Here is a 12,430-nt window from a genome sequence, read left to right as displayed (position 1 = left end):
CGAGGGATGGGTTATCTACATCCTTTATAACCCCAGCCCAGGTTTTGGAGATTCACCTAACATCCTGCCTACAAAATGGTAGGTCATCAGTGTTTATAAAATTTAATTGAATTGGTCATGATTATACCAAATACATCTTATGGAATATTGAATTTTAGACTAAAACATGCAATGCTCCATTTCATTTATATTAAATAACTATGAATCTCATGATAAACCACCTCATTTTGATTCATCTTGGCCATTTATACACCTGAATTAAATTTGTCCACCAAATATCTGAACTATGTCAATCTTACAGTAGCCACTCCACATAGTACTTTTTTCTTTTTAAACATTTTATGTATTTATTCATGAGAGACACAGAGAGACACAGGCAGAGGGAGAAGCAGGCTCCATGCAGGGGGCCTGACGTGGGATTCGATGCCCTGTCTCCAGGATCATGCCCTGGGCTGAAGGCAGTGCTAAACCACTGAGCCACCCAGACTGCACTCCACATAGTACTTTTAAGCAGTTGCCATTGATTTGGTAAGAAATTGCAAAATATTAATTTATCTGGGAAGATGGGAATTCTCTCTCTTTTTTTAAGATTTTATTTATTTGAGAGAGAGAGAGAAAGACTGTGTGATAGAGGTAGGGGGGAAGAGCAGAGGGAGAGGGACAAGCAGACTCCCTGCTGAGTGCAGAGCCCAACTCAGGGCCCAGTCTCACACCTGAGCCCAAATGAAGAATTGGATGCCCAACCGACTGAGCCCCCAGGCACCATAGGAATTTTCTTTCTTTCTTTTTTTTTTTTTTAAATGTGGAAATCCAAGTTTCTCTGACTCTTCAACCAGGTAGCTCCTTCCTCCTGGGGGCTCCTCCCCTCTAGGCAAGGGTAAGTGATGCTGGAGGAAGTACCCCCTGAGATGGGAACTTCTAAAGTGTGTTAATTTCTGGGTTTATAGCCCTAATGAAGGAAAGAAATGGAATAACCAAGCTGTCAGGATGTATTTCATCACTATGAATCTATCTGTTAAATAACGCTATTATACTGTACATTAAGCCATGTATTATCATCTGCTGTTGATTACATTAACTCGAGTTATTGGTATATTAAATAAGAGATTTCTGCCTCATATTATTTTGGGGCTAAGGGGTTTCTTATATGTTAAAGTTATGGGGATATAGGCAAATGATCCAATAAACAATGAAATTCCTATTTAAGGTATTGTGAACATAGAAAGTTAAATGATATACATAACTTATTATTTTCAAAATGTAAAGAAAAATCTAAAGCCTTCTGTGCTCAGATCAGTTGAGACTTTGCAGTAGCCAAATGTAAGAATATTCAATTAGTGTGGGCATCTCCTGGGTTCTTTTCCACGAGGAGTTTTATAAATGAAGGGCTTTTGTAAAATGGTTAACAAAAGGGAGAAGAAAAGAGGGATTCCACTTTTTGGAGACCTCTCTATGTTGGATACATGGTTCATTTAAGCTTCAGTATAACTTTCTGGGATGAGTAATTATTTAAAGACACAGAGCAAGTAGATGGTAGAACCAAGATTTGAACCTCAGAAGTCTGATTCTAATTTCCTGTAATTATTCACTTGTCTGATTAATAAACTAATTATTCTTTTACTAGTCTAGTGTTATGAGTATAGAAGCCACCATCCTGGCTGGGGGTATTTGGTAGCTACCACTGCAACGTAAGTTTTTGTGCATAACTGCACTCAGTGCTCTATGGATTCTTGGATGTCTACTTTAGAACACATAGGATCTCAAGTGATCCTTCACAGGGCAGACAAAGAAATCTGGGTGCTGCTGTAACAAGGAAATTTTCAGAAAACTGTGGAGACCACCACCACAGAAAAACTAACTTTCCATAAAGGATTCTTCAACTTCCTGCAGCTATTTCTCACTGAAGAAGAATACTTTTTATCTTCTCTTAAATGATAGCCCTGAACTTGAGTCCCAAGACAAGTGAATCAGGCCATTCTGTATGTACATAGGAGAGCAGACATTACCTCTGGTCCCAAGAATCCTTCCAGAACGACCGCTTTTGAGCTATGTGACTTGGGCCAATTACCTGAGCTTTCTGACCCTTAGTTTCCTTGTGATAAAATAGAGCTCATAATACTTCCTTTAAATATCAGTTGTGAGGGTTGCATGAGATATATGTGCCCAGCAGACAGCAAGCCCTCCGTGTGATGCTCCTTAAGCGGAACATGGAACAGAAAGAGACTATATTAGTTTGGGCAGGCTGGGCCACTTGAGGCAGCAGCCAAGCTCTCAGTGTCAGAGACAATAGAAGTCCAATTTTGTCCCAGGAACCTGGACTTCTGTCTTCTGGCTCTTTCATCACCTTGCCACTATCCTTCTCTGCAATCTGCTAGTGGGAGGAGAAGAGGAAGTGCTGCAAATGATCACTTCTTACCGGTGTTGGCCTGACACAACCACACTTCCTTTCCACTCACTGTCCATTGTCCAGCACCTGGTCACTTGGCCATATCCAGCTGCCAGGGTGGCTGGGAAATGACATCTAGCTGTGTAGACTTCCGGTGAAAGCTCACAGGCTTTACCAGATAAGCCCCACATAGTGTGATTTCATTCATAATGGTATCATGATTTGTGGTACTATCATTATCTTATATGAAATTGGAGTATAATTTTAGGAGAGTGAAAATATCCATTTCCAAAGTAATCTCCTAATTGATTTCTTAGCTCTGCGCCTCAGACAAAATCCTGGAGTTTGATCGAGATTTTCGAATTCGACATTATGCCGGTGATGTAGTGTGAGTATCTTACTTCGTTACCTAACACAATGACTTGCATGCAACTTCACTTCAGAAAATAGAACCAGGGGAAATAAAAACTGTTTTCCTATTCATTTGTGTTTTTTAGTCATTTCATAGGCTAATATATTATATAATATATTATATCTCCTCCTATTATAATATATAATATATATCTCCTCCTATATATTATAATATATTATATCTCCTATTATATATTATATATGTATCATATATATAATATATATTTCCTATATATTATAATATATTTCCTCCTATTATATAATATATAGTATATCTCCTCACTTTAAAAAAATTGGCTTAGCTTCATTCATTCCTTGCTTTTCAAACTTTTCTTGAACACACACCGTGGCAGCCATGCACCATCCCTGGCATAGTTGGCACTCAGTCAGGTCACCTGATGGATAAATGAATCATGGAAGAATGTTAAAGATGGATATGGTAGGCCTTTTTCTGAAGAAGCTAAGAGTTCAGTGGTGGACACACATGGTAAGTCACTGTAACAAAGAATGGGAAGGGTCAAACTAGAGATGCACAAGGCCTTATGGAAACACTGAGGAGGAATTAATTAAATTTGGGTGAGAGTATAGAGAGGTTTTGGTGGGAGGAAGTGATATCCAAGCTGAGTCCTAAAAGTAAAAGAGGTTTTAGTCAGGGGAAAGAATTAGGAAGGGAGGAGGTGAGGAGGGTAATCCAGGCAGAGGAGCCAGTAGGTTCGCAGGCCCAGAGCCAAGAGCCACCATTGTGTGTGAAGAACTACAAGCAGTGAGATAACCACATGAGCAGAAACTTATTTTGCCATATTCTTTTTCAAATGTCAGTTGAAAAGGTAAAAATCTCACTTTTTCTGGTCACAATATAAGTAGAAATTGACAGGAAAATATAACTAAAAATAAACTACCTTAGTACTTAGTTCCCTAGGGCTGCTGTAACATTGGTGGCTTAATACAAGAGAAATGTTTGCTCTCCCAGTTCTGGAAGCCAAAAGTCCGAACCCTACGGCCACACGCCGGAGGTTCTAGAAGAGGATTGTTCCTCACCTCTGCCAGCTTCTGGTGGCTGCAGGCATCGTGGGACTTGTGGCTGCATTTCTCCATTCTCTGCTTCTATAGTCACACTGCAGCCCCATCTTTGGTGTGTCTGTGTTAAAACTCCGTCTGGCTCTATTTTTTTTTTTTTTAAAGTAGGCTCCACACCCAGCACAGAGCCCAGTGCAGGGCATGAACTCACAATTCTGAGATCAAGACCTGAGCTGAGATCAAGAGTCAGACTACTTAGCAGGAACCCCTGCTTCTCTCTTAAAACTACAATTGTGATGGCATCTAGGGTCCACCTGGGTGATATGGGATCAGTTTCTCCTCTCAAGATCCATAACATAATCACACCTTTTGTCATAGAAGATCACACTAACAGGGGCTGGGGGATTTGACATGGATGTCTTTAGAGTGGTAGAGGGGCATTTTTCAGCCTGCTACACGTAGGATGTTTTGCCCACTGAACACCGCTTCTTACTGGATAATTGTTTAAAATTTCCTCTTCTTCCTCCTTACTTTTTACATTAGAAGCTCTGTTCATCATAACCCATTACAGGAAGAAATTACATAACAACAACAAAAAGGCAAATGATCATCACTACAAATGCCAAAAAGACATTTGAAGAAATTTTAATAGCTGTTCCTGATATAAATTAAAACTCTGAGTCATAAAATAATATGGCTCGAAATTATCACCCCATCTGTCAAACTAGCCATTAGAGCTGGAATGGCACCATTTTCCACTTGTTCTGGTCCTGTTCCCAGGTTCCAGAACACTGAAGAGGGAAGATGCAGCGGTGTGCACACTCTCCCACTGAAAAGGAGGGCCTCACTTATAGGATGCTTCCATATGGTTCGAGAGCATAAAAGCAGAATTGGTCAGAGGCCTTGGAGACCAGCTAGCCTGGCCTCTTTGTTTTATAGACGGAGAGACTTATGGAAAGTTTGTAATAACACTTTCGTCCAGGGTCATACAGCAAGTTTGTGGAATAGCTGAGACAATAACTGGTTTCTAGACTCCTAGTCCAGAATTCTAGCTGACCCTTCCAAGGGATATTCAATGCCTCAGACTTCCCCTTTCCTCCAGCCTTTCAGTCTTTTTCTAGGACTGCATATGTTCTGTGTGTGCACAGTGTTTTGTAAGGTGCTCCGCCCACAAAGAGCTTTCCGTGTAAGATGCATATATATCCATATGATTGTGTGTGTGTTTGTACTCATAAATATGCATACACATAATAGACACACAGCTACAGGCATACATCAGTACAGTAAAAGATGATCTAAAATAATTGCCATACAATTAATATGAGTATTGTCAGAATTTAGAATAAACACATGATGTCATACTACTATCTGTGATAAGCCCAGGAAGGTCAATGCTAGTCCTTAAATGCTAGGAATTATTTTTAAAGGGAGAAGTGGAAAGAGTGCTAGAAATATTCAGGAAATAGTAAATAGGTCCGTTAAAGTGGAATGTATCCTTTTTGTAGCATTAGAGAAGTAGAAGTACCTGAAAAAGTAGATTGAGATCAAATCGTAATGAGTCTTAAAGGCCAAAATGAGAACTTTGAAGTTTGGAGGTTATAGGTTAGACCAAAGACTAAGAGTTGGGTGGCTTCAAGGTTTCAGTCAAAAATGACTTGAAGATCTTAGGAAATGGATCTAGGAGGTGGGAGGCGAGGAAGTAATTTTGGATCTGGTGGCCTTGAAGCTCCTATGGGCACTAAAGCCTGAAGGAACCTTCTTGGTGAATTAAATGTGTAAGGCTGAAACATCAGTGAGGGGTCACGGTCAGACATCTGAAAATGATCTCCATCATTGCAATGATTGTCAAGGAAGATAGACAGGCAAGAAAGTAGAGCTCTAGGGAGCAGGTACATCTAGAGTTCCTGTTGCACAATCTCTGAGCCTCTGTCTTTGTCACCCTGGTGACTCTGTCACTTTTGCCCCCAGCACTAAACTGGCCTCTCCTGGAGTCCACGCTCATTGCTGCAGCCCAGCAGCTCCCATCCCTCCTTCATCACCAAGAGTGAATTGAGTGGGACCCTCAGGACCTCAACCTTCTCCCTCCTCCAAACCGTGAATGCCTGCCTCCTTGTTTTCTCTCAAGCATGCCATGCATGGGCCTGGTCCTCTCCTTCGTTTGATCTGTTTCACTGTGTGATCTCCCTTCCTCTTTTCTTCTGCTTATCCAAATCTTACCATCCTTTGCAGTTCTTCTTGGATTCTTTTTTCCCACCCTGAACACATTGAAAGAACCATAGGCAAGTCACTTGACCTCCTTACAGAAGAGACTATTAGCTCCTGTATGTTGCTGTTTTGCTTTTATCTTAGGAGTGCTGGATGATAAACACAGCTATCTTTTTAAGAGTCGACTTCTTGAGGTAAGCAGTAAACCATAGAAAATGACAGTCTTAATCATAGTGACGGTGCTGATGTTTGTTCTCCTTTTGAGGAAGAGAAACAACATCCTGTCTGTTTAGTAGGTAAATTTGATATTCTTTAACGCAGAACAAAGTGAACAATATTAGCTCTACAGATGATTGATTACATAATTAACAGTGGAAAAGCTTGTAGACTTATCAAAAAGCTTACATGTGGCTCTTGCTAGGTGAATAATGGATGTTTTCTATGTGTTGTTGTTTTTTTTTTTTTTCTCCTAGCTATTCGGTCATTGGATTTATTGACAAAAATAAAGACACTTTGTTTCAAGATTTCAAGCGCCTCCTGTATAATAGGTAGGATTGAAATTTTATTAATTATCTTCCCATTAAACTCTTTGACATATGTATTGCATAATATGTATGCACATCATTACTTTCATGTGGCAATTTTAATAGCTCCTGGCAAATTTTCTAGTTCTGTTTGATCATAATGACTGAATGAAATAATGTATTACTTTATGATTATACAGTCTAAATTTAGGACAGAGACCTGCTAATGACTTTGCTTGATTTCCCTTGGGTTGCCTCAGTCTCCCTGTTCACTACTGCTGCCCTCTTGGCACCCCTGCCAATGTTCCCAGTGTAGGCCATTGGCAGTGGGGGTGGGGTATTGGATACCCTCTGGCCCAGATAAACGTTTTGCGCGTGCAGATTCCCACTGTAGTGCCTTTGCTTCCAACTAAGAGACCATTCTTAGTAGAGTGGCATCTAGTGTCAGTGTTGACAGATCCTTAGTGGAAAGAACCTTCTCACAGTCCAAGAAAATGTGGAAAAGATGTGGTGAAATAAAGCCAGGCAGAGGATAGCAAGTTCAAACATAGTATGGATGTTTTGGAAAGAGGCCCATAAAGAAGAAGAGGTTCTCAGCCACTTTCTTCTTTTGGGTTAGAGAAATGTACTCACACATTTATTAAGTCTACTCAGTTGGTTAAGAGATCATCAAAAATGTGTTGAACACCTGTGAGCCATACATTCTGCTATGGCCTGAAATGCAGCTGTGAAAAAAATTTAGGCTAGGTCCCTGGCCTCATGGATCTGCTCTTCCAGTGGAAATGGCACATAATAAGAAAACAACTTTCTGGTAAGTGACAAGTGCTGTGAATAAAAAGTAGGTAAGAGATTGAAGCATGCACACAAGGAAGGGTAAGGGGAAATATTATAGATAAGGTGGTCAGAAAAGGCTTCTTAAAAGGGATGACTTTTTGAGCAGAGACCTGAATGAAGGAGTGAACCATGAACACATTGTGGCAAGAGCATTTCCAGCAGAGATAATAGCCAGTGACAAGGTAGGAGTGAGCACGGATGTCTTGAGAACAGTGAGAAGGCTAGTGTACCTAAAAGCAGAGTGAGGGAGAGTAATAGGGACAAAATTTAGGGAGATGAGGAGGGTATGGATCATGAAGTATCTGTGAGCCAAGGTAAGAATGAAGTATGAAGAGAAGCCATTGGAATTTATGATATGATTGATTTATATTTTAAAGAACTCACTAGGACTACTGTGTAAAACATATACTGTAAAGGACAAGAGTAGAAATGACACCAAACAGGAGACTAGTTTAGTAATCCAGGTGTTATTAACAGAGGTAATGAAAAAGTGGTCAGAGCGAGTGATATTTTGAAAATGGAGCCAACAAGATTCGCTGATGGATAGGTTGTGTGGCATGAGAGAAATATAAATCTGAGATGAAGCCTGAGCAGTGGGGAAGGAATGCTTGAGAATGGGGAAGATGATGAGAGGGGCTAATCAGGTAGAGGAGATGGAGTGTTCTGTTTTGGATATGTTGTGTTATATTGGACATTCCACTGGAAATGCCAAGTAGACGGTTGTGGGTATGCATCTGGAACTCTGGATAAAGGAGGAACTAGAAATAGAAATTCATGATCATCAGTCTGTTGACAGTATTTTAAGCCATAAGACTAGATGAGATTAACAAGGGTGAGCATAGACAAATAGAAGAGGTCAAAGACTAATCCCTGAGACTCCCCAGCATTCAGAATCAAGTAAGAAAGAAGCAACTAGCAAAGGAGACAGGGCTGCCAGTGAGGTAGGAAGAAAACTGGAAATCTGGTGTCACAGAAACCAAGCCAAGAAAAAAGTGCTTTAAGGAGAAAAAAATTATAAACTGCGTCAAACACTGTCAGAAGCAAAAAGAGGTGAGGACCAAGATTAACCATGGGATTTGCTGACATGAAGGCCACTGGGACTCTTGACAACACTGGCCTCAGTAGAGTCCTGAAGACGAATGTCTCAAGTGGGCTCCAGAGAATATGGATAATGAGAATGTGGAAACATGGTGTTTAAACAGTTCTTCAAGAAGTTTTACAATTAAATGGTTTATCTGTGTGGATGTTGAAGCCACCAAGAGTGGTGATGGAGCTTTCAGCACCAGAAAGTTACATGGGAATGCAAAAGGAGGTCCATATTAGAATTTGTCATGGGAAAAAGGGACTTTCAGAAAGGAGTTTCAATGCTTGAATTTTCAGGTGAGATGTACCCATTTTGAGGGACAAATGACAGAGTTTGGCATTGTTCTGTGAAGATAATATAAAAAACTCAAATTGGAAAAATGGCTTCAGTTGGCCAGTGGCAATGTTAGCGTGTGTTGCTAGAAGAAAGCAGCCAGACTGCATACCAAGAGCCTACAGAAGGTGGCATTCGTGAATTCACCTTGTGAATTTATAGGCTCATAGGTTCAATTCCAGTGAGAACAGCTCCACCTCCTAGTAGTGGACTCATGCACATTATCCCAAGTTCACAGGACCAATGTAGAAACAAAGCCACATATAGATTTATTTCCAGTGAAAAATCTGACCATCACACGGAATGGAATATTTGCATTGGTATGACAGGCTGTTCTCCTCTATTAGAAAACCTGCTTGGGAATTCACATAGTAGCGAGAATTCTAGTTTATTAATTGACAGTGAAAAATATTACCTATATAATCCAGAATGCTTAGTTGCTTGGTAAGCATGGAATCAGAACAAAGGGACTTGGATAAATCCAACAATTAAAGGCATTGGGCTCATGAATCTGGTTCACAATAGGGATGGTCTTGCAAAGGTGTGAAAGATTAAAGGTCTATTGACTGCAGTTTTTTGTATGTATCTGCATAACAGGAAAGGCCTTGCCAGTGGGATGGGGTAGTCTTGGATTTATTTTGGCTAAAACCATCCTCCTAGATTGTGTTGGATTGTGCTTCCTTTCCTTCTGGAGACTTTTCAATGCTTCCATGGCTAAACAACCTCCCAAAATTCCAGTCCTTTCTATGTATATGTTTAAAGAGTAATCCTTGCATCTCTAGTTCTATAGACCTTAAGAGTATTCTTGCATGCACGTGTGTATGCATGTGTGTCTACGTGTGTGTATGTAAATGGAAAGAGGAAGGGAGCAAGCCAGTGAAATGCCAGGTACACAGACTTAACTCTTCACTACCTCACTACTAAGCCAGATAGGTTCTGTCTTATTTATTAAACCTATGGGGTTTCTGGATAAATAAGCTTCCCTTTTAAGAAAAGCATTCTTTTAAATGTTTGAAAACTATTTTATTAATATTACATGCATGACTTACTGGTCCCAAAGTTTATTCTCTTTAGAATGATTATAATGTGTCTGTTTTGATTCATTATGGGTCAGTTCTATTTAATAATCATAATAAACATCTTATTTCCTTCATTTCCAGCCTTCCCCTCTCCCTCCATTTATGAGGTAAAATATGGAAAGCAGTTCTAAATATGGCCAATATAGGTGGAAGGTAGAATTTGGGTTAGAAACTGCCTAGACCTAAGTCAGCAATCTTCATTCTTTGGTCTGCGTCAGAATTTTCAAAGCATACATGTTCTGCTTTCTAGAAATTCTATTCAGTAAGTGTTAGGAAGACATCCAGGCCTCCTCTGCACTAAGGGTTGAGAACCACTGCCTTGAATTCTCTCTCGGCTAAAGACTAGAATGGAAATTTTAGGGAGAAACAATATAGAGTTATGCAATCATTTTTTTTTTCCTGACAGGTGCATCATTGGAAAATCAGGAACTAGAACCAGAAAGGCATAAAACAGGGTCCCTGAGCCACACGCAGATTACTGTTACTTTACCACCCCTTTTGATGGTAGTCAGCAGTGCTTCCTAGCAGTGGTGAGGGTTGGGAGTGCTGTTCTGTCCTCATTCACACACCAGTCAGTCTTTTAGGCCACCATTTATCCTCTTTGCTCTCTTGTCATCTATTCTGGCATTTCACAGTTCTTACTTTGAGCCTCTGTGTGCAGAGGTTTACTGGGTATTTGGGGAACCACTTCAGTTTCCTCAATTTTACACCAGGGAAAGAAAAGTGGGCAAAATGACGGCAGTGGTAAACACAGTTAGCAGTGAATGTCTTTGCTGAGTCCTTTCTCTTCTCAGTCCCCAATTAAAAAAAAATTCTGAGAAACAGCATTGTAGGTTGACATACAGCACCAACACTTGTGGTGAGCACTTCATGACCTGTGGAGATACGGACTCATAGTGTTGTACACCTGAAACTAGTGTAATGTCATGGGTCAACTGTCCGCAAATAAAAAGAGAGAAAGAAGTTTCCAGGAAGCAAGCAGCATTTTGAGTTCCAATTACTTTAAAATCAGAAGTACTCGAAAGAAACAGGAAGAAAATCAGAGATGAGACCATCAGATGTGTCTTTGAAAATATCCCCACAAAGCCAAATAATGGTTTTTATGTGATATTTAGCATTGAAACTGGCCTGAGTTACACATTATGGGACTCGCAGGACAACAGTCATAGTGTCACATCAGTAAACTCTTGTAACTGCCAATAAGGGAGTGAATAAATTCAGCTGCAGTAAGGGGTTTACTAGAAGGCGATAGTTCTTTAATATTCCTGCCTGTGTTATGAGACAGAGCTGACTTTTTGTAGTATAGCCTGTTCTGTGTGAATCCTTCTTCCGATGAGAAGGCGCTTTCACACCTGTGTTCTCTGCCATGCCACTGAGCATTGTTTTTTCACTAGTGGCTTGTCCTTCTTCCAAGTACCACCCTTTTGATTTTATGTATCTATTGTAAGAGCCGTTCCTATTTGGAGGTCCTAGATGTCACTTTAAAGAAGTTTAAAGAGTTCTTTTTTCAGTTTATTGATTTAAGTAATCTCTACCGCCAACATGGGGCTCGAACTCATGACCTCGACACCAAGAGTCACATGCTCAACTGACTGAGCCAGCCGGGGACCCAGGAATTTTTTTAAATGTAGGATAGTTTGGACACATCTTCTCCATCTGTCGTACGGTATCTGCCACAACACTTTCTCAGCATAATTTTCTGAATGAAGTCTTTTTTCCAATAAGGCCTTGTGAGTACAGTCTGTAGTCCACTTGTGACTCCCAGAGTGCAACACAGTGGGATTGGTTTGCAGTTTCTGTTCAGCTTATTTGAAGGTGATTTTCACATTTTTCTCTCTGTGCTTCTCAGTTCAAATCCTGTGCTGAAGAATATGTGGCCTGAAGGCAAACTGAGTATTACAGAGGTGACCAAGCGACCTCTAACTGCTGCCACCTTGTTTAAGAATTCTATGATCGCTTTAGTGGACAACCTTGCATCAAAGGTAATTATTTTCTTTTCCACATACCCATTTTATGGCCACTTTTGATGCTAGTTGGCACCACTTGCTGTCATAGGGTCCCTCTTGATATATGTTGTAGAGAATGTATGTGTGATTTGCCATTCAGGTAATTAAGTCAAACTGAAACATCTATTTAAAGTGAATGTTATTCTAGAATCCTTATTCCTATTTTGTTTTTTTTTAACATGGCTGGGTGAAGCAGTTTTGTCCCAGGTGAAATGCTTCTTAAGTTTGAGCTTTTTATGGTTGTTGACAAGGAGAAAGTCTTAGATCTTAAAAAAAAAAAAAAAAGTATATGTATAAAGTAGAGCATGTGCCTGACAAAATGAGCTTCAGCCCTGTACCAAAGAAAGGGTGTGGCTTAAAAAAATTCTTGAATTAAATAGCAATATGCCATCCATATATCATGTCTGGATACAGAATGACCAGATAGAGTTTCAAGAGGAAGTTTAATATTTAAGTATTGTTCTTAGGCTGTTGTAAACAGCTGCTGTAAACAGTCTTAGTTGTTGTAAACTATTACAACAGTTCTGTTGTAAACAGAAATCAAATGCTGT

General features: G+C 40.0%; 1 protein-coding gene across 3 annotated transcripts in view; it reads left to right on the top strand.

Moving 5' to 3' along the window:
* MYO1D (myosin ID) overlaps positions 1-12,430 on the top strand; it is a 326,058-nt gene that overhangs the window by 111,644 nt on the left and 201,984 nt on the right. For all 3 annotated transcript variants that reach the window (XM_077852148.1, XM_077852149.1, XM_077852150.1), the window contains exons 12-14: positions 2,704-2,774; positions 6,493-6,567; positions 11,723-11,855. In XM_077852148.1, coding sequence (XP_077708274.1) covers positions 2,704-2,774; positions 6,493-6,567; positions 11,723-11,855 — 279 coding nt within the window. The remainder of the gene's footprint in view (positions 1-2,703; positions 2,775-6,492; positions 6,568-11,722; positions 11,856-12,430) is intronic.

The sequence above is a fragment of the Canis aureus genome, chromosome 16, assembly GCF_053574225.1.
Source record: "Canis aureus isolate CA01 chromosome 16, VMU_Caureus_v.1.0, whole genome shotgun sequence".
NCBI classification, from domain to species: domain Eukaryota; kingdom Metazoa; phylum Chordata; class Mammalia; order Carnivora; family Canidae; genus Canis; species Canis aureus.
This window is presented reverse-complemented; position numbering and strand designations above follow the sequence as displayed.